A 22,947-nucleotide genomic window follows, 5' to 3' on the forward strand; every position below is an offset into this window, starting at 1 on the left:
GAGATGGGGGAGCTCCAGTGCTGGCATGGGCTGGGAGGAGTGGTTCAAGACACATAGCCTCTTTTGGGGAACTCATTATTTAGTTTTATGACCATGGAAAACCCCAAAATGCATAAACTATAACATTGCGATTTTTGCATGCAGGTATTCATGACTACAAAGACACTCCTACAAGGTTCCCATGGCCATGTGCAAAACCTGGTGAGAGCAGGGGCATTCTGACAGCCTTATAAATGCATACACTGGAAGATATATAATATTAGCCCTACATTGCTGCAGATTGGAGCAGCCCCAGCAGAGCCACCCAGTGCTCTGCACCACCTCTCTGGCTTGGAGGGTTTTGCCAAGGTTTGTGCACCACCCAGAAGTGACTAAACCACTTTAAAAGCCACAGTGGGGTCAGGATGCCACAGAGCACTGCCTCAGCACTGCTGTGCCCCAGCAATGTCCCCTCTTGGGACCAAAACACACCCTCTGCCAAACCACCTCCAGTACCTCTGCAGCTCTGGCACCGCTCATTGGCAGCCTGGCCAGTGCACACACTGCAGCCAATGCCCTGGGCATGTTTTGCATGTTTTACTGAGGACAAGCTCAGAAATCGTGTGTGTGTGTGTGTGTGTGTGTGTGTTCTTGTGTGTTTGATATCAGATCTCAGGGAAGTGATGGTTCTAAAACCCTTCCCCAGCACAGGTATTGGACAAGCAGCCATCCAAGCACCCAGAAACAGGCAGGACGAGAGTGCTAAGCCAGCCCTGCACATCTGATAAATTAATTCTTTAAGGTTAGACAGCAGACTATAAAATGAAGCTATAAGCACATATCACTGCACATGAAGGAAAATGCATTCTGCTGTTAATGCCCATAACTTCCCTACTGACAGTAATGGATGCCAACAAAAGAAGAGACATCCAAGAATGCCAAAATATGCACTGGTTTCTTTTTTTCCTAAGCTTGTGTTGGGCACGCTACTTGACATACAGAATGGCTGAATTCTATTTTTTCCCCAACCCTCAAGCCAACGTAAAATGCCCATGTTTTAATACTGTCATTAAGCATTAAGATAAATTACCAGGGTTATAATGAATTCTCAGAAAAAATACTTTGTCTTCAGAGCTGTGTTCCAGTTGTACACCAAGCTGTATTTCAGATTAAATAAAAAGAAACTCCTATGATGGGTAGCAGATTAGAAGTCAGACTAAAAAATGCTGGAGGTCCTTCCCACCTTTGAAATAAAAAAAACCCATGTGTTATTTATGATCAGTGTACTACAGGGCCTGGCTGATCCTCTGGAACTGAAAAGGAAAAGCAGGATGATCTTCCAAAGGGGAAGGGAGAGGAAGGAAACAAGCCAGTTAAGTTTCCCAGCCAGGGAAACAATTTATGGATAGGAGTATTTTCTTCAACTTCTTCAGCAAGGAGACTGTGCACACTCATCTTGCTGTTCAAAGGACATCTTGTGCGTATGAGCAAATTTGTCCAAAGCGTTCTGGCTCCGGCCGCGGCAGCATGTTCAGTACACCATTTCCAGATGTGCCTCCATCCCGTCAGTCCGGCTGCTGCCTCAAGCCAAGAGAGTTATATAAGCTGCAAAGCTTAATTGGATTATTTAGCCCAAATCTTTGGCCAAGAGGCAGCAGGGCTGGAGAGCCGGACAGGCAGCCTGGAGAGGAGCTGCACCCCCCTCGGCTTGGTGGGGAAAGGGAGGAGCAGAACCCAGCAAATAAAGAGTTCATAAAGCAAGACTGGCCTCCCTGTCTCCCTCCAATTTCTCACACCTCTTTGTCCCTTTTACAGAGGGGGTAGTAGTTGGTATTTTATTAGAGCCATGTTTTCCTACTATAACAACAATTAATAAAGAATGCAAGAAGTATTTAGAAGACATGAGCATTTCCTCTCTCCGCTAACAAGCATTTCCTGACTGTGCAGCTCCACAACATGGAATAACACATTTAGCAACCTTGTTTTCCCACAATAATATTTTTTCCCCAAACTTTGGCCGTTGTGGTGGATTATTTTCCATTTAAGGGCATAATCCTGCTTGTGGGATAACCCATCCCAGCGGATCTTTGCAGATGTAATTATTAGAGCAAAGTCCTAAAAAAGAAAGTGTTGCGGCTATTCTTGGGAAGAAATCAGGAAAGAGAAGAGAGAGGAGCTGAAGAGTTTCCAAATGCTGTAGCTACCAAAGTGTGCCAGCATGATTTGACTCCTTTTATTTTTTAATAGAACTGGATAGTTAAGTCAGAAGTTAACACCAGTATATAAACTCACACTAAACTTTGAGCAGGTTGCCTGCTCCATTGCTTAAACAAAAAGTACGTGCATGCTTGACATCCACTCAAACCACTGTCATGAGGCCCTGGACGGACTTTGTATGGCTTTACTACAAATAATAATGAAAAAAAGCAGCCTGGCATCCTTCTCTGCCACTGCTGACAACATTCCCACCACTCTCCACCAGGCAAAGTGCCACGGATGAATTCAACAGATTAAAACAACCAGAACAGCACAACAGGCAGGGATGTGCTCAGTCCTGCTGGAAACAGCTCCACAAACACTGCAAATCACACACAGAGGGAGGATGCCTCTCACTGCTCCAGCTCTGGTCCCTAAAGCATCGTGCACACAAGAACCCCAAAATCCAGAGCATCACTGCTGGCATCCACACTGCAATTCCTGATGAAGATTCCTGTGAATGAGGAGCTGCAATTACCAGAGTCACAGTAAATAGCAGCAGTGACCAAAAAGCCCTTTAGAAGGGCTCTCTGCTACAATACCATGATTACTAGTTATGGAAATATTTCAAAAAAAGGCAGACAAAGAGATTTCCACAGGGCACAGCGAGCCATCCAATTTGTGCTGTGTTTGGACTTCATAAATCAAAATCCAAGCGACATTTACAGCACTCTAGCTGTTCCTTAAACTTTATTTTTCTTTACTGCGTGCATTTTGTGCCCTCAGTGAGCTGCAGCTAAAGCTCTGCGTGACTGATGGGAAGGAGAAAGTTGACTCAGGCTGACCGGGCAAAGCAGGCTCACCCCCCTTCCCCGTTATCTGCATTAAGAGCTTCAACAAATTTGTGTAATACCCAGCATTAAAGAAATGGATTTCCAACCAGAAGAGCAGTTGGCAGGATTAAACAAGTAGAAAAGCACATGCACATAAAAAAATCAGAAGGTCTGCACACACATTTGAGCTAATGGAGCAAACAGAAAATCACTGGGCATGCTCCCTGGGCTGGAGAACCACTTCCTTTACGACAGACAGCAGCGTCTCATTACAGGAGAAACAAATACAATAAAGATGAATATTCCATCTTCCCCTGGCTACATTTTAAGTGTTAAGCCAATACAAATTCTCGGGTTGTATTTCACAAAAATAGCTACTCAAAAAAACCCTGCTGGCAGTGCAGCAAATTTCATTTGAAAGATAAATCCTACATTTTTCATAGGCAGATGTGAAAATATATCAGACTTTATCATAACAGCCCCTCCCAGAAGCTGAAAAAGCCGCAGAGTCAATTTGCAACAAAAAATTTGCTTCCTTTCCCTCCTTGGCCTATATTGCTTAAGACAGACAAAGCTACGAGCAAATCGAGTTAGTTCATCGGGTAACAGAGGCCGCACACCGTCCCAGCACCACGGCGCGCTGCAAAGTCAGCGTGGAACCAGCCCGGCACTGGGGATCATCCGTGGAACACTTGGGTGGAAGCGCAGGGCTGCTGTAATTACTGCCAGCACAAAATGACCATTCAGCTCCACTCCTCCAGCGAGGCAAGACCGTCCCAAGCCTCGGCGAACAAACGCGGCCTTGTCGGGTGCCCGGGCACGAAGGCGCCTGACACCGGCCAGCGGCTGCCAGGAGAAGGCTGCTGGCAACTTCAGGAACTCTGCCAAATGCTGAGCTGGAGCAGGACACTGTAGCATCGCTATTTCTGGCTGAGAGAAGGGCAAAAATCAAGCTACTTCCACAGTTTAGTGAAAACTCCTACAAAGCTGAGATGTGAAATTATCTTAAAGCTGCTCTTCGGTGCAGGATTGTAACTCTGAATCAACACCACCTTCCCTCTCGCTGCAAGAATATTGCACTGAAGGGTGATCATCCATCTCTTACCAGGATGGGGCAGGGAGCAAAGGAAGAAACATCTTTAATCAATTAAATCCCAGCTTGGTCTGAGTCAGCCAATCCCTGCAAAGAACATCCCACGGCTGCTCCCACAAAGCAAATGAAGTTCCCTACAGACAGACAGTGTTGAAAATGGAAGGCAGAGAGGCACTACCCAGGAGTGTCCTGGATGCTTAATCATTACAACCTGTGGTTCCATACAGGTCTGCATCTGCAGCTCTCACCTACCCCCATGGGAGGGGACAAAAGCTGGAATTACCCCAGGCAGCGGCAGCACCAGGAGTCTGAGTGTGACTTCCAGTCTTATGCCTCTTGCAATCTCAAGAAGACCCTTCTGGATTCAAAATATTTTTAATTATGACTAAATAGTTAATTATGACTAGTAATTTTAGCTTTAATGAAACTATGAAACAGACAATCACTTTTAACCCAATAAATAGGAAAAAATAAACCAAAACCCATACATTTAAAAGAAATCTGGTCTGCTTGGCAAAGCTTTCCTGCTGCCTAAACCAGGATCAGTGATGACCTGAAGTGCAACAAAGCTGTGCAAGGGGGGCAGCTCCTTAAATTTGTAGTTTTGGCCAAACTCTGACTACAAACTGGAAATCCTGCTGGCCTAAAATCCCCTGGATTCAAGCACAGGAAGCAAGCCTGCACCAAGAAGCAGATGTTTCTATGGACTAGCTTGGAAGATGAGCTTAAGCTTTTGATATTGCTTATTTTTCTTAAGGTCAGTTTACATATATTTATTCCTTCTATAATCTCCCCCTGCCTTGCATCTCAACTTTGAATTATTTATCATCAGGTATCACATTCATTTGCATACTTTATGAGGTGCCAACCAAATGATTAGTCATTCCATATTAGACTTTCCTAAACCATCTGTGCCAGGCTCTGCAGCAGCTTGGTTTTGGTTTTCTTTAATACTTGGGGAGGAAATAAAAGTTCAAGGGGAAAATACTGGATTAACTTTCAAACATGTTTGTGGATAGCAAAGCTTTATTACTCTGCTAGAGCTGCGCTCCTCCAGGAAGGTGCAGATGATCATCTTCATTGTAATTTAACCAGTGATACAAATTGCAAGTAGCATTATTTCAAAGACCTCTGTTTATTGATTAGAAAAAAAAAAATCCTTCTACTCTTCCTGCTCCCTCCTTGAGTGGTGCTGATTGCACACAATAGAGAGCTATCACTTAAAGAGCCAATTAAGTCAACTTCTGAAAGGTAATTGAATAGCTGGAATTCTTAGTGCACTATTGTACTGCATTATCTTGATTGCAATGAAGGAAAAACAAAGCAGCCAGAGCAACGAAAATTAGAGAATGAGGCTCTGGCCATAGGTAGGAATACTGAAATGGATAGGCCCATTAACGCTGCCCACCTTCCCCCCTCCCCCCAGAGTATTTTCTTTCTGTGATTACTTCTAACTCTTGCTAGAAGTGTAAGAAAGCACAAAAAACTTGGTCTTGTTTATTTTCTCCATTGGCAGGACTTTTCAAGGGATGGGCTGAGCTGCTGACCAGGCACAGAGAATGCTGCTGGCTACAGCCACCCCAACACACCCCATCCCCGGGGGGAACCCAACATCTGGGCATCCTGTACTCAACCAAAAGCTTTGATTAAAGAACTTCCTGTGGCTCAGGCTATGAAGAGAACACTTTCTGTACAGATTCACCCACACCTGACAGAAGCATCAAGAGATCTCTTTTCTGCTCTCCTGGCTATCTTCAAAATACCCAGAGGACTTCAGATCACCTCTGGGGTTTCCATACCATGGCCTAACTGGGCTGAAGTGACACTAAGATTTTGAAAGCTGCTGGGAAGAAGGACATTGTTTTAGTCCCTTAGAAAAAACACACTTAACCCCCCCACCCAGTTACTGTAAGCCTGCCAGCACTCAGAATTTATATAAAATAACTCATTTCAATGCAGTAAAAAAATACATCACAATCTGAAAGAAGAATCCTCAGAACTTGAAGGCACTGTCTGTATATGGTCAAAATTCACCACCAATTTTTGAGCAATCACTCAAAGCACTCGCAGCACTTGGGTTATAAAGCATTTGCACAGACACATAAAATAAAAGCTTTTTCCAAAGTAGGAAAAGAGGCGCCACAAAACATAAAAATCTCCTTCATTCTTCTGTGCTGACAGCAGCCTGTGGTGTGACCTTCCACCCCTGTCCTCCGGCCCTGGGTTTCCACGGCAGCACGATCAATCCACCCAAGCTCCGAGCACACTAATGGCCAACTGCTGCTCTCCTCCAGCAGCTTTGGCACCAGCTGCCTCCCCACACGTGTATTTTGTCTGGCACTGGAGCCTTGCTGAAGAACACAGGGCTGAGCAGGGTGAAATGCTGCAGAGAGGACGCTCTCTCTGTCCTCCTGGCACACCTTGAGGTTGCTGCCCTGAGTCCCACAGACTTCCCAGCCCAGAACAAGGGTAGATCTCATGGAAAAATCCAATAAATGCCATTCCACCAGTAGCAAGAGAAATGCAAACCCATCCTTCTGTAGACATGGATTTTGTGCTGGAAGAGCTGCAGGAAGGATGCTCAGAGGGTGGTTCCAAAGGGATTTGTGCACCCTGTGAAACTGGCTGAATGACACCCAGCCAGCCTTGTAGAGGGCTTTGCTTTTCATCAATCCACTTCCCTGCCTAGCAGTCAGGCAACTCCTACTCTCACCCTACTGCTGTGGGGCCTCAGGAGCCCTCTCTCTGAACAGAGACATCCATTCATCCACCAGGAATCTGAGACATCCATTCATCCACCAGGAATCTGGCAGTACCAAGTAAGCAACCTCTGAATCTCACATGGTACCAACCTTGGGCACTGTGCACCACAAGCATGACTTTAGCACACCTGCCCAAACTTCTGCCTCATTCATTTTTGTCAGTCTCTCCTCCGTTTGCAATTATCTCTGCAATTCCCGCTGAAAGACAGGACACAATTTAAGGGACTTGAGCAATTTTTTCAAAGTTGAATGGTCTCTACCCAAAGGAAGCCAGAAGGAAGCCCAAGCACTCAAACACACCCCAAGAGCCTCAGTCCTCAGATATGCTGTGAAGTGGGAGCTTTAGTTTTTCTTCATCAGCAGACTGAAAGCCCATCAAATACAGTAGGGCACCAGCCTCTCCCTGGCCATTCACTATTTGAGCTCCTTTCAGTTACACAATCAAAAAATTCCTTAAGCACTATATCTAGAACAGCTCTAAAAATTGTACTTTCTCTGAGAGCTCACATCTGCTTATTGGATGGAGGAGGCAAGAGGACAGAACAGGTATTTCATGGAGCAGGCACTGCATACAAATATTGCCCCTGACACTCATGTGCTGTGAATACAATTGCATCATCACATCAATTACACTCCAGAAGCTACATTTGTAGAAGTCAAATAAATAAATGCAAGCTTGAAATAAAAAATTATTTAGATTTCTAGCAAGCCACTTTGCCTTATAACCATACTTTCCTGTGCCATGTCGCACTGGTTCCTATTCTAATAACTCATTCATGTACCTGCATAGGTACAAAGGATGTGTACAAATCACATCTTGCAAAACAACTGCTGGCAAAGAGAGGGATTTGAGTATTCATTACTCACTGCTCAACAGTTACATACATTTTAATTCTGACCTCAAAACATAATTTGGACCATGGCAGATGTTTCCTACAGCACAGGCTGCCTTTGGATGAGATTTAATTCAGTTTGAACATGGCAGCAATGAAGAAAGGGATTTAAACATTTTCTGCTCATTCTCCAAGCTTAATGCTGCAGAGGTAAAATGAGGGAGGACTAAACTGAATGGCTGAATTTGCCTCTCAGCCTGATCTCTGGATCCAGACCAGCCAGGTAAGGCTGCACCTCTGTCACCTCTGTGTCAAAAAGAAATTAAATTATTTTAGTGAGGTTCTGTACACTGGTGGAACCAAGAGAAGAATAACCTCTCATTTTAAGCTGTTTAATTTTCATCAGAAGGGGACAAAGTCCTCTGCAAACTCTTCCTCCTCTCCCCTTGTTACCCTGAGCAGCTCCCTCCTGCTGAGTGACATCAATAAGTAGATCATTACTTCACCAGCAGCACTTAAAATCTTCTCTAAGGTAAGATCCAATTGCAGTTTTACATCCACATAGTTGCCCACACTGAAGAGCCCTGAAATGCTCTTAACGAGTTGTGTGCACAGGGATCGGCTCTTCACACATCAGCGGAACAGGCTTGGGAAGCGACAGCTGCTTCCACAGTGCACAGGCAGTGGAGCAGTTTAAGGGGAAGAGAAATGGTATAAATAATTGAAATCACAGCAAGAAATGTAGGCAGAGCAGAGGGAAGGAGGGCAACTCCAAAGAAGCTGGCAGCAGGAGAAGAGATAAGGACTTCTCCTGGAAGCCAAACTAAACACGAGTGCATGTACAAAATCCACACCTTCTTGTCGGTGTGCTATGCCACACACCAGCAGACAAAGAATTTCTTGACCTTTTCTGCACTGGCTGGCAGTGATCTGAATTCTACCCACCTACAAGCTCTCTTGTCAACATCTTCCCTTTCCTCCTCTCCATGAAATCCTGAAGTCTGATGCAAATGATCCGCACGTACATCCCAGCACTGCAGTGACCTTGGTAACCAAACAATGCTGATGAGTCAATGTGGATGTCAAATTCTGCCACTGACAATCACCTCACCCACAGGGACCCACCCCTCCTGGCCCAGCCTTTCATGGTGAAGCTCTCTGAGAGGGTTCCCAGAGCACCCAGGACATTCAGAGCACACTAGAGAGGAGCCTGGTCTCAGCTGGGGCCTCTGAGCACCATCAGGTCACCATCAGGGGTACCTGCAGAAATGGCCACCTTTGGTTTGCAGGCTGGCAGAACAACTAACCAGCACTCTGCAACAACAGAAAAGTGCTGAAAGGTTCAATCCCAGGAGGAAAACATCTCCTTTGATGACCACAGCTGCTACAAAGGGTTAAAGGCTGTAATTTTGCCTGACCTATAACTATTACAGCAATATTCCTTGACCTGCATTTTAGAAGTTATGAACAGACAGCATGACCCCGGCTAAGTGATCTGCCACTGTCTTGACAGATTTCCAAAGAGACATGAAATATCTGCCTTTCTGTGTGTGTGTGTCATGCAAGTCACTTGAGAGCTGTGCAGACATCCGGAAAAAACCCACAGGTTCTCTCTGGGTAGCGCTCACCCAAGCAGGAGATGGCAGGAGATCATTTATAATGCTCTGTGGAGGTAAACTTGGCATAACAGCCCCAGGAACAGCTCGATCACAACACTGGGTTGAAGAAAGGACACTTCAATTAGCAACTCAGCTAACCAGACACCTTTAACAGAGCAAGTAATGAGATTTATTAATAAGTGGTTCATCTGAAGGGTGTGCAGTGATACCAGGAGCCACCCATCAAAATCTCTGTGCAAGTCATGGGTGTGTAGGATGGATATCTTATTTTAAACAGCAATCAATTGATTTTAAGGAATCAGCTGTTGGACCTTGCCAGACTCTTCTTGCAGAATGTCAGTATTTTTAGGCAAAAGTCTGTACCAGGCATCCCTGTTCAGTCCTGCTCCTAGAGCCACAGGGCACACAACTGTAATCAGAAGGTAAAGAAACCTTGATGCCGACTCTTCTGTGTGTATTTAAATTTAAGAGCTGCTGTTCAAGATGCATGTCACCAAAACAAAAAATTACTACATTTTTTAAACACGACTCGTTTCCTAAAGAACCTTCCAGAGGCTGCAAGGATCCCCACATATCCTTTTCTCTACACACAGCCCTGCTTGGCAAGCGCCTTATCAGGGTGTGCCCAGCTGCACATCACACCCTTGTGCAGCCTACCTGTCCCAAATCCAGGCCTGGTATGGAAGGGCTGTGCTTCATGTGCCTCTAAGGACATCCTCCAGCTGGGACAGGCAAGTGACAGCTCATGGTGGTGTGAACAGCAATTCTGGTGTCAAGAGCAACTTACAGTTCACAGCAAAGAGAGACACACCAACCCCTTGGATTTCAGGACAGAACTGGTCCTTGTTACCTCTCTGCCACCTGAGGGAGATTGGAAACTCAAGTCCACCTTGGACAGGACAGAATTTCTTCTTTGACTTCTCACTAAGAACAAGGAAGCCCTTCTGTACTTCTAAAGACAAATGAGCCTTAGCAAGGCTGCCATGGCAGCAAGTAAATATGGGAACCTTGTGGTTTCAGAGGGTCTGCTACTGAGAAGCTGCATTTGGGCACTCTCCAAATGAATGATGGGACTCTTTCCCTGACAAAAGAGCCGTGAACAGCATCTGTCCTCTGGAGTGCAAAGGAATGGTGCCAACTGCCAATCCTCCTCTTCCAGCTGGAGGACAGCTCGTGGGCAGCCGTCTTCAGCTGAGAGTCTGCAGATTGTTCCCATTGTGGGACACACAGCCTGGCTCACCAAAAGATGCTGCAGCCAGCTCAGACATGCCTTAGTTCACTTGGGGAACACTTGACGTGAGGCTGCAGAGAAATGGCTCTCTGACAGCTGGAAAATGCAATTGCCTGAGCTGCTGGGGGATAATGAAGAATCAGCCACTTCCTAGAGGTGCTTTTTTGTCACCCACATTATTAGAGATGCGTTTGTGTCACCCTTTCCTCTGACCACGGGGTCTCAGAGAACAATTTCTGTAATGCAAAGCTTTGAACGCTGTTAACTGAACCAGCCCCATCTAAATGTCACTACAAAATTGTTCTTTCTCTTTCTGCCATCCTCCACTCCATCCATGGGGTGTCCATTAGATTCAAACACAAAGAGCCTACCACAAGAGCCTCATTAGCTGACTGTACAACTGGATTTGTTTTGTAGCACAGTGCCATCCCTCACACTGCAAGGCAGAGATCTTGATGGGGGGGAAAAAATTGATCAATTAAAAAAATATCTTGCACACCTAAATGTTACATGCAGCTCTTCTGCCTGACTTAAAACAACAGCACTACCATCTGTAAAACAGGGAAAAAACCCAGGAAGTCTCTCAAAACAGTAGACCAAATGAAAGGAGAAAAAGATGAAGGAGGTTTCAAATCTGCCCTGGAGAGAATGTGTGTCACAGCTTTAGCCTGCTGTGGGGAGGGGGAAGAAAGGAAACAGGGTAGCAGAGACCAGATATTAGATTTATTATGACCAACCAGGTAGATAAAAGATAGATGATCACCAAGAGAGGATGGCTGTGTTGGAATCAACCAGCTTCTGAAAATGTCTAGTCAGCTTTAGCATTTGATACACATGAAATCTGTGTCCATACAAGAGTATTCTCCTGAAAGGATGGGATTTAATGCAGTCAAGATAATTATCTAGATCCTTCTCTATCCCATTAGTGGTTTTCATTCGCATCCTGGAACACCATAAGCGGATTGCTAAAGAATTATTTGCCATCCGCTGTTTCAAACCCGATTGGAATTATCTTTATACTTCAGTATGAAGAAAAGAGATTACATCCCTGACAGGGCTTGCTGGAATGCCCTCTTTTCTGAGGCTCCTCTTATCATTCTTGTTCTATAAGGTGATGAAAAGAATCAGAAAATAATTGTCATGGACATGATTTTTCCCTCTCTTCCTTCCCCACATATGTGTTTGGGAGGAGGAGGAGGAGACGTTCCTCCCGTTGCATCCCCTGCAGGAGATGGATCACTGCACCTGCAGAGAGATGAAGCGCAGCGAGACTTACTCATCAAATTACCCAGGACAGGATCCAAAAACGCTCCCAGCTTCCTTTTGCACCACGATCCACTAATAAAAGAACAAGGATGAAACTGTTCAAACCAATTAAACACATCACTTGATGCATGAGCAGGAAGTGGGATTCAGTGCGCTAGAGATCCCAGGAGCGTATGCCAAACGTCGCCTCTCGTGCTCTCTAGCAATCTATGTCACTCTGCAAGCTCTGCTGGAGATCAGGCCAACGTCACTCAAACAGTCAACACAACCCCTTGCTTCAAGGCCTAAAATAACAAGAAGACAAAATTCTCCTCCCAGCCACTCTAACTGCCTGCCAGGCTTTGTATTAATGGAAGAATTACATCTCCATCCAGGTATGGCAAGGACGCAGCTCATCTCCTCACAGGCAGCTGTGACTGACCAACAGTGAGGAAAGGTGCTTGGATACCACAAAAACCATCCCTTCTCCTTAAGGATCGTGAAGGGGGTAGGTATTCAGACCTGACATGAACAGAACACATGTATTTTTTAAAGAATCGTGCTTTATGGCTGTGTAACGAGATCTGTAGGAGAGGTATCTCTATAAACAAGTTATTAGAAGGGGGAGGAGGGACACAATAATAGCAGGTGCCAATTACTCAGCTCCCAGCAGAGACTTTTCAATTTCTCACCTTCCCCCAAAGCAAGATGTGCCTCTGTATGGCACCAAATTCACTTGCAAGTGTGAGACCCTTTGGAGTGTGGCTTCTCTCCCCCCCAGCAGAGCTCCACTGCCACCAGAGTGGGGCCGCCCCTGCCCCACCAGCCCTGCACCAGAGCTGGGACCAACACACCATGAAATTAATATGGAAACTGAATACAACCAGATTTTTATTTGATTTCAGAATCCGGCCACTCCTCCCATCAAGAGAACAGCGAATTCATGAGCTGACTGCAACAGCCAGGTTTGCATTTCTGCAAGTATCTGCTTAGTTTTGGGAACAAAACACCAGTAATGATTTTGTTATTTTGAGATGGCGGCATCGTTTCAGACAGTAAATGTCCACCCTGGAGCTGTCAGAGGGACCCCATCTTTTAAAGCAAACACACCAAAGTAATGATTAATATTACAAAAGTAATTCGAGCCTCTAAAATCATTGTTTTCAAGATCAGCAAATAACTACCAAGGCCTTCAGCAATCAATACCCAAGATAAATAGAAGATTAAATTGCAAAAGAAACAGAAGAAAGTACTTAATATTTGCCAAACACATGCCAAATATACTTTTTCATGGTAACCAAATACTTACAGTAAATAGATATTTTAGCTCACTGGAGAGACACTTTCAGAAACTAATAAATTAATCCAATAAAACAGACAGACAGGGTGGAACCAGACATTAACGAAACACAAACTGATCTATACAGAGCCAACCCACAATCCATGTCCTAATTATGCTCATCCACCACTCTGACTACTTACCTCCTCCACCCAGGTCATCTCTTTAGCTTGGGGAAAATAACATGTTTCATGTGGATTCACTGGCATGACAAAGTGGAGAATTTCAGCCATCAAATGACAAAGCTTGTGCTCAGCCAGAATTTGCATTTCCATTTTTTTTCCTAAATATTTCTCACTCCTCAAAGTTAGCAAATTAATCTCCTTTTAAACACACGCTTTTCCTTCAATTTAGTCGAAGCTCTGTATTTGAGGTGCAGGATGAGTTCCTGCTGCCCATCAGCACCAGCCACCCCACATGTGAAAACATCCTGCAGGAACATCCCCATGGCATATCCTCACTCTGGGCTCAGGATGGTTTGTCCTGGGGGCTGTGCCTGGCCTCACCACCACTCCAGGGACCCAGATGGACTCAGAACAACCCCTGAAACTGGGTACAAGGACCAGCACCATCTTCTTCCCAGGCAGCCTAAACCAGCTTCTACCCAAAATCATTGCTTGGTGTTGACAAAGCCACGCAATAGGTAAGTATCTGGTAAAGTTCTTCAATAAATAGGTAATTTGAACTGGTCAAGATTAAGAGAGGGAAGATATGGGAAGATCTCCATCCTAGTCATTTTCTACAATATCAAAGGAAGAAGAAAGGGAGGAAACTGAGGGAAATAGAAGACAAAGAGAAAAGATATCAAAGCCAGCTCCAGAGAGTGCAATGAGAGATGGCACGAAAAAGGAATAGTTAAAACATGAAAGGCGAGATCAAATAAAAGATCACAGTCTGGGCACAGAGCAGAGTGGGGAGAGACCACCCCAACACTTCTGGCAGCATTAACTGAATAATTCATCTGACAGGTGCTTGTCTGTGGTTGAGTCTGAGAGCTCAACCACCACCAGATCCATCCATTCACTCAGCAAAGGACACAGACAAACACTGCTGTCGTTTTTCACGTGGGGACACACCTTGGGGACACTGCACAGCAGCTCTGCTCCCCTGTCTGTCTATTACACTTTAACTAAATCACTCATGTTTTCACTATACAAAATATATATAGAGATCTTCAAGGAGCTAATTTCTCAGGACTGGAAGCATTTTTTTTGATTATTTACAAGAGTTTATAAAGGCTACACAGCCTCCCTAAGCCATGAACACAGACAATACACAGAGGACTTGCTGCCATGTAAGTACAAGCAGTAAGTTACAAAAAGGGTCTCCACGCTGAACCTTCCAGAAAGCTCTTGGCATCACAGCAAGAGAAGAAAAACCTAAGTGCTCTAAGGCAGACTTGAAAATGTGATCAGGATGGTCTAAAAATTCATTGATGAACAGGTATGGGCCAGGGAGCAGCACTGACATAACCCAACACCTTACTCTTCCCACAGTTCAGCATCCATCCCAGTACCAACAACTCCTAAACCACCAGAGTGATGATTACAGCAAATGGACACTGCAAAGCAACAAAACTCATCATGAACATAAAAGACAGGTGGAGATTAATTTTTGCCCAGAAGCTTCTTTAAAGCCTAATGATTTACATTTTAACACTGCTGCTGTCCACTTTAATATAAGCAGAAATAAAAATATCTTGCATCAAAGACATTTTCGTGTGCATGTCTAGTCACTTCAAAATACAGATTAACCTGTAGGTAAGCATTTATCCTGTACATAACACAGGAGGGATGGAATATGTAAATAGTGGCAAGGCAGGGGCAGGCAGGAGAGAAGACAGAGTTACAGAGCTGTCTCTGTGCATCAGAGATGCATCCATGCTAATGCACTGATCCTGGAGACTCAAATGTGACTTGACACCGGGACAAAAACAGAAGAAGAATTGGCCTGTGACACAATTAATGCAGAAATAGATTCTTTAATACAGGAATCTCCCACTCCCAGACTTTCCTGCTTTGCAAGGGAAGCCTGACATAAGCTCAAAAATAAACCCAAGAAGGGCGGTGCTGAATAAAAAGCCCCCTATGCTGCAATTCAAATGGAAAAGGCAGCATTTTTTTTTCCCTCCATCAAAGCCAACAATCCTCTGCCTGTATCAGGAAGCTGCTAAGCAGATACTTGATCAGCCCTCCATGAAAAGCCTCTCCTCCTAACAATGCTAACCTGCCTGCCTCCGCTGAAGCTCTTTGACTATTTTAATACTTTCCCCAATCCTTTAATTTGCTCCGTGAGTTCTGCCACCCAATCTCCCAACCTCTTGATCTCTGTCTCATGAAAAAGAAAACTTGATCGTCAGAATTGGCACAATAATGATATGGAAAATCTTCACCTAGAACATTAAGCATCATCTCCAAGTATTTTTAGGCAGGTGGCTCAGCCTCAAAGGCTTCCTTCAAAGTCCTGGTAGCTGTGGATGCCTGTGGTGAGCTAGGCACCCCAGTAGGGGTATTTGCATGTGTTTCTTTATACCACAAACAGAAAAATTGGTCTTTTGGTGACTGGTTTGGGTTTTGTGTACAGGGAGAACCATGGATAATCCAAGCCTACCTGCAGAAGCCTTGCTAAAGCAATTTCTCCAGCACTTAGTGTCCTCAAGGCCTTCTGGAGATGATTGGCAACTTCACTTAAACTAGCCAGCTGCAGATGTGTTTTACATTTAACACTAAGTGAATAATCAATGAACATTCAGGATATAAGTACAAATCAATGATTTGTTTTAGATGAATCAAAGGGAATCACAAATGAGTTTTGTTCTGCAACAGAAGTAAATCAAGAGAAGTACTTGATGTAATTGGGGGTTTGTGTGTTAACCTCCTCTGACTCCTCCTCTCCTTTGTGCTGACACAGACCCCTGCTGTCACAGAAGTGTGGCAGTGTCCTCCTCCAAACCCCTGTGACAAGAGATGTCACTGTCCCCAGAGAGCAGATGGGAACTGAGGCATGAAACCAGGCAGTCGACTGTTCCAAGACTGGAAGGGACACAGCACAGCAAGGACACGAGTCCAAGTCTGTGCTCAAGAACACAGGTCAGGAGAGAGCCCTTGTAACTTCAACTCCATCACACAACAACATCTTAGTATGGGAGCAGCAATGGGACACAGCAACTGCACACACAATACAGGTCAAGAGGCCCATTTAAAGGCCTTTAAAAAACTGCAAATAAATAAAAACAGATACAAATGTGACTCCAGACAATGTGCGACTTATTTTAATAAATGCATTTCAACAGCTTGCACAGTGCCCCTTGCTCTTGGGATGAATTTGTTCAAGTCACAGGAGAAGTAATTTAGCAAATGCTGCTGCATTCCAGCCACCAATTTCACACAATGCCTGCTGAGCACCACCCAGGCCACGTAAAGTCTCTCAGAAATGCTCCTGCACATCCTTTTATTCACCATGCATCTTAATGACAGATTTTCAAACTCCATGGTTCCTAGCCAGGTCCTTGCCTGCCCCTCCTCAGCCCTCAAAAGCACTTGCTGGGTCTCCCCTGGCATCTCTCCTACTGGGAAACGTTTGCAAGGGCTGCCGTGAAGCAATCCCAGCTCAAACCAGGGCTTTCACTCCTATCCATTTCGCTGCAGGCAGTGCCCAAGACCTCAAAGAAACTACAAAAACCTGAAGTCAAGCTGGTGCAGGCAACAGAAATGAAAAAGCAGCGGGAACCCCACATGCCGCAGGACACAGCTCGTATTTAACAATATCAAGCTTTGACTCTGCTGCTTCCAGAGCGGATTAGTGTTCACGGCTTTTATGCACTATAGAAGAAGACTTTGTAAACACACTCAGAGGAACATCCCTCCAGGACAAAGTTTGCTTCCCACAAAGGACACCCCCAGGGAGCAGAGCATCCCGCCGTGCCCGGCACTATGTGAGCGATATTTCCTTGCAGAGCCGTCCCTGCCGCTCCAGAGCAACATCCACGCTGCAGCCAGTGCCCCACAAACACCAAACCCAGCATCCTGCTCCTCACCACACCCACAAACCAAGGGAGAAACCCTGTGCTCGGACCTGCACCAAGACACCCAGCCAGGATGCATCTGGTGAGTCCTTCAAGGAGCTCTGCACTCCTGTTCTGAAGTGCTTCCACAACACCCACAGAAAAAAACAGGTCCCACAAGGTGACTGTGGTATCCAAAATACCACAGTCACAACTGATCTTAGGGGTGTGAAGCCACCACACAAACACCAATCCCACTTTGCAGGCAAACCTACAGGTACAGAGTCGATTGCAGTTGGGGTTTTACAATGGATGCCAGGAGCTGGCTGGCAGTGAGTAACTAGAAATCATTAAAAGCTGACACAGAAAAAACTTGCCAGGGGAAGCCTGCTCAGGCAACATGGGTACAGAGCCTGCCCTGAGCTACACAGCCATTCTGAGGAGGTATCATGCCAACCTCTACATAAACCATTTCCAATGGGAGTCTCCTAAAAGGTTCAACACAAGATTTAAAATTTTCTGTCCAATTAAAAATCAAATCCCAACACTTAAACCCCAAATATCTTGCAGCATTTATGGCTCTGGCATAGGCTGCAAAGGGCAACTAGAAGGGCTGCATAAACAGCGCATGGCTGGTCAATCAGTCAAGATAAGAACAAACATTATGGATGAGAGCTGAACAGTTTTCACCACTGGAAATGAAAAAAACCACAACAATTTAATTGGTAGGTTAAATTGTTTGCCTTCATCCCATCTGTGTGTCCTGAGTACCCTGGAGTCCCCACATTGGACACGTAACACCTGAACCTGCCTACACCTTCCTGAAGCCTGATCCTCCACAGTTAAACCCTACACGCCCAACAACTGACATCAGGTTACAAAGGAGCCTTCTGCATGGCAGTTCATGGTTTGGGAAGTGAAACCATATTTAAATCTAAAATCAGCAAAGAGAGAATATCGGACTTTGGCCAGGACACCCACCGCCATGGCACACAGCACGTGGCCCACCTCCGAACAGCCCGTGATGCTGGACACTGCCTGCCAGGGTGAGTGGCTGTGCTATTTGAGGCTGCCCTTCTCTTCCCACTCCTGCAGACTATTTCAAACCCCGTTTATAATTGGAAAGAGCCAGCATCTGTTTTTGCAGACCATGAGGTCAAAACTTTACTAATAACCACAGCACAGCAGAACACCATTAGCAGGTAAACAAGCCCTGAGCTGGTCTCAGAAAAGCAGCTCTGGAGATGGCTTGTTCTGGCTTTTTTTCTTTCAATTAATTGTTTTGTCCTGCCAACACAGAGTGGGAAGACGAGCAGACACTGCAATGCTTTACATTTTAATATCATATTATTCCCCACTAGAGGCAATGCGGACACCTTGCCAGACTTCCCCAGAACTCAACAACATCAGCAACTCAGAAGCACTGGGAATTGCCTCCAGTCACTCACAGGGGATGACTGATGTTACAGGACTGGCAAACACAAAGCCTATCTTTGAAAAATACAGGTATGGGAATAAGGAGGCAAGAATTTATAGTATAATCAGCTTAACTTCAGTTGAAATGCTTATAAGACAAGGAGAACTTCAGCAAGAGATAACCTCTGTTCATCAAGAACAAATCCCATCAAATCTGTCATATTTCTTTCTGTGACAGGGTGTCAGGACTTGCAGAAAGGGGGAAGAAACAAAGATTTCAGAGATCTCTGAAAGTGTCTGATGGGACATCCCCACAACATCGCCAGGGATGCAGGGACTGGCCTGAGCTGCCCGAAGGTAGGACCACCACTGCTGGGAAGACCACCTGTGAATGGGGCACTCTCTCTGAGCACAGACTGGGGGGGCTCTACTGAAGCATTTTCCAGTGGAACCCATCCCAGGTTGTGGTGTTTTCATCCACAACTTGGCCGATGGCAGAGAAAACAGGCCAACTGTCCTGGAAGGCTACACCAAGCTGAGAGGGACTGCAAGCATGCAGGAGGGCAAAATCAGAATTCAAAACAATCCTGAAAATTTAGAAGTTGCAGTCTGGAGGGAAACAAAAAAAAAAAAAAAAAAGGACACAGTTCAACAAGGACAAGCATGAGGTAATGCAATTTGGTAAGAATAATTAACCAAGCAAACACAAGATAAGGAATGAAAAAGAGGACAACATCTGGAGAGGAATAGTTGAAGGGTTGATGGGATAAAAACAAAATAAACATGAGTCACCTATAGCAGAAGAGAAAAGCACACACAATGGGATGTATAAACAGGATCATTGTTTGTAAAAGGTATGAAGTAACACTTAGTCTTCTGAACAAAAATACAGCAGCAACTTCAGCCCTTTATCCCAGGTTTAGCATCCCTCCTCACCAAGGATGATGGTCCAGAAGAGTAACAAGAGCAAATGCAGACCAAGAATATATGACCTAAAAAAGAGTGATCAAAGGAACCAGTGTGGTTTAATCTGCTTTAGTAAGGGAAATGGTAGCAACTTCCAAATATCTACTGGCCTGCTGCAAAGAAGGACAGGAGGAACTTTTCTTCTGCCTGTTCCAAACAGATGGAAAAAATGAAGAGCAATCCTGAAAGTAAAGTGAAGGAAAAGAAATTTCTGTACAAATCGTAAGAAAAGCCTAATATGAGGGCTGCTAAATGTCAAACAGATTGTCTGGGGAGCTTAGGAGTCCCTGTCATGGGAGGTTTTTAAGAACGAACACGACAAACATCTGTCAGGAAGGGGTTGGTTATCAGCGATCCTGCGGAGGGCAGGAGATGGACTGAATGACCTCTCAAGGTCTTCTCCAGCTCTGTACCGAAAAATGGCCTGATACATAAATGAGCACAATAGCTGGAAACTGCTGTGCTGACACAGGCAGCCGTGCTGGCCGTGACCTGTTGTGGCCATCGCCGAGTGCAGCGGACGATTTGCTGCTGCCAGGGGAAAACGCATCCCAGAGAGGCTCCTGCCGAGAGGGACAGGTACAGTGGTACCCAGGGCTGCGGTTCTGGCACTTGCATGAGCCACAGGAAAAAGCTGCTTGTTAAAAAATAAAAGTGTGTCAAAGGACAACACAGCCCAGACAGCACAGACTGCCTAGTGGGGTTGGCCACCCTGCTTCTGGAAGCAGGAGGGGCTGCTCGGAGCCCACACAGCACTGCGCGCTGCTTTTGCTTTATTTATGAGAAGCTGCAAGCAAAGCCCCTGCTCATGGTAACCACAGGGCAGTTCTCAGAGCGCTCCTCTGCCCCTGCACAGCTACTGTGGTTTAGCACTTCTGTCTGAAAGCAACACCTGCATATGAAAACATTTTGGCCAGTTAAAAATATCACCAGGAGAAGCAAAGCAATCCACTGGTACAGAGGCAGCACCCCTGCATTGCAAACGCCCACCACACAAACCCCTGCAGGAGGCAGCTCTGGTGGGATTTAAACCACCTTAGCAGCACAACAGGAGAGCCTTCAGTGATGAGTGAGGCAGAGGATTCCAAGCAGCCACCTGTCAGACACCTGCAGCTGCCAGGACAAAATGGCACATCCCAGGCACTCCTGGCCTGCTGCCAGGGAAGGGGCTGTGTGGGTTCATGTCATCCTGCCCATCAGAGCCACAAAACTGCCCCCAGGAGCTGCCCCAGCCCTGATGCCAGCCTTGCACTACGTGCAAGCTGCACCTTGTGATGGTGCATGGTGTGCCACAGGATTGCAAATCCATCAAGTCACAGCTTCTGCTTGGCAAAAGCTGCTTCTCACCTGTAGCGGGGAGAGATGCTTATATAGCAAGTGGGAGGAGATAGTCAAGGCCTGGTTGGTCAGACCACACACCTTTAATGGCCTCTAAAAGTGCAGGAACTGGAAGAGCTGAGCAATTACCACAGGTGTAGGAGGTTACACACTCATACACAGTACAGAGACACAATTCAGAAGCGACTGTCAGAACTGTTCTCCAGGTCACAGTAAGTCCAGTGCACTGCTTGAGTGAGAGACTGGGTGGAGAAAAGCAACTATTTTGTTGTCAGGAAAAACCAGCACCAAGCACCTCTGTAACACCTGCACAGGATTCCTCCACAGCCTCGGTGGGACAGGGCCCTGCACCTCTGCTCTGCAGCTGCCTGCTCAGTGCAAAGCCAGCACCAATATTTGTGTGCTGAAGCCACAGCTGTCACACCTGTCCCACATCCACTGAAGTTACTGGACTCAGCATGAGCCACAAGAGACACATGCAGAGAAGGCAGAGATGCTCAGATCTCCCTTCACCAGTTTGCCCAAAGAACCCCCAGCACCTGAAAGCTCCCCCCAGCTGCTGGCACTACCACACTTTCATGTAGATTTAACCCACCTGGCTGTCATCGCCCATGAAGGTTTTGGCCATAAACATGGGGGTGCAAAGAAGCACATCACCAAAGCCAAGCCAAGCGCACCCCGACCTGGACAACAGCCCGCCCATCACCCCAGAGCCCCCCGACCCTCCGTGGGCACCCCTGGCCACAGCGCGCCTGGGGGACGAGCAGAGACCCCCGGCTGGGATTCCTGCTGCCCGGCCGGGCACGGGCAGTCGCTCCAGGCGTTCCACAGGTCACGGTCCCGTGGGGAGCAGGGGCGCACAGAATCCCGCCGAGTCCGCAGCCGTGGGGCTCCAGCAGGACCCTGCCCTTAGGATCCCCCAGGTCCCGCAGGATGCTCACCGGGGCTGGATCCCAGCGCACCCCCGGCTCCAGCCGGGCCGGACTCGCGGAGTCCCCGCATCCCCCCCGGCGGCGGGGCGGCGGCCGGGCCCCCGCGGAGGCGACCGAGCCCCTCTCACCTTTGTGCCCGCCGAAGGCGCCGTACCAGGAGAGCGAGAGCAGCGCGCACAGGCAGCCGAGCAGCAGCGTGAGCGCCGTGCCGCTGCGGAGCCTCATCGCCTCCTCGCCGGCGGGGGCGGCCGCATGTCCCGGGCGCGGCGCGGCCTCGGCGGCCCCGGCGGAGCGGAGCGGGGACGCGGAGCCGGGAGCGGAGCGGGAGCGGAGCAGAGCGGAGCGGAGCGGGGCGCAGCGCCCGCAGCGCCCGCACGCAGCGCCCGCGCCGGGCCCGCCGGGCGGGCGGGGCGGGACCGGGCGGGGCCGGGCCGGGCCGGGGCGGGGCGGCAGCGAGCGAAGGGCGCCCCCGTGCGGGGGAACGCGGGACTGCAGAGGGGCGGGTGAGTGAGTGTGAGTGTGTGTGAGTGTGAGTGTGTGAGTGTATCAGTGTGAGTGTGAGTGAGTGTGTGAGAGTGAAAGTGTACCAGTGTGAGTGTGTGTGAGTGTGAGTGTGAGTGTGTGAGAGTGTGAGTGTGTGAGTGTATCAGTGTGAGCGTGAGTGAGTGTGTGAGTGAGTGTGTGTATCAGTGTGAGTGTGTATCAGTGTGTGTGTGTATCAGTGTGTGAGTGTGTGTGAGTGTGTATCAGTGTGATCATGTGTGTGAGTGTGTGAGAATGTGTGTGAGTGTGTGTGTATGAGTGTGCGTGAGTGTGTGAGATTGTGTGTGTGTGTATCAGTGTGAGTGTGAGTGTGTAAATGCATCAGTGTGAGTGAGTGTGTAAGAGTGTGTGTGTGTCAGTGTGAGTGACTGTGTGTGAGTGTGTGTGAGTGTAAGTGCATGTGTCTGTGTGCATCTGCATGTCTCTGCACAAGTCTATGTATGTGTATGTGCATATCTGTGTGTCTGAGAGCGTGGGACTGTGTGAGAGTGTAAGATTGTGTCTAAGATTTTCTGTGTGTGTATGAGTGCGTGTGCACCTCTGTGTGTGTGTTTGAGTGTGTATCTGTCCGTGTCCATCCACATACAACAACAGTGTGTATGTGTGTGCAAGAGTGCAA

General features: G+C 46.8%; 1 protein-coding gene across 2 annotated transcripts in view; it reads right to left on the bottom strand.

The window, feature by feature from the left end:
• The window catches only part of MGAT4B (alpha-1,3-mannosyl-glycoprotein 4-beta-N-acetylglucosaminyltransferase B), a 50,538-nt gene extending 28,343 nt beyond the window's left edge, over positions 1-22,195 (bottom strand). Inside the window, exon 1 of one of the 2 annotated variants that reach the window (XM_072935092.1) lies at positions 21,914-22,195. In XM_072935092.1, the coding sequence (XP_072791193.1) occupies positions 21,914-22,010 (97 nt within the window). In that variant the 5' untranslated portion in view covers positions 22,011-22,195. The remainder of the gene's footprint in view (positions 1-21,913) is intronic. The other variant, XM_002199041.6, reaches the window with a different exon arrangement.
• Positions 22,196-22,947: the final 752 nt, after the last annotated feature.

The sequence above is a fragment of the Taeniopygia guttata genome, chromosome 13 (assembly GCF_048771995.1).
Source record: "Taeniopygia guttata chromosome 13, bTaeGut7.mat, whole genome shotgun sequence".
In the NCBI taxonomy this organism is placed as follows: Eukaryota; Metazoa; Chordata; class Aves; order Passeriformes; family Estrildidae; genus Taeniopygia; species Taeniopygia guttata.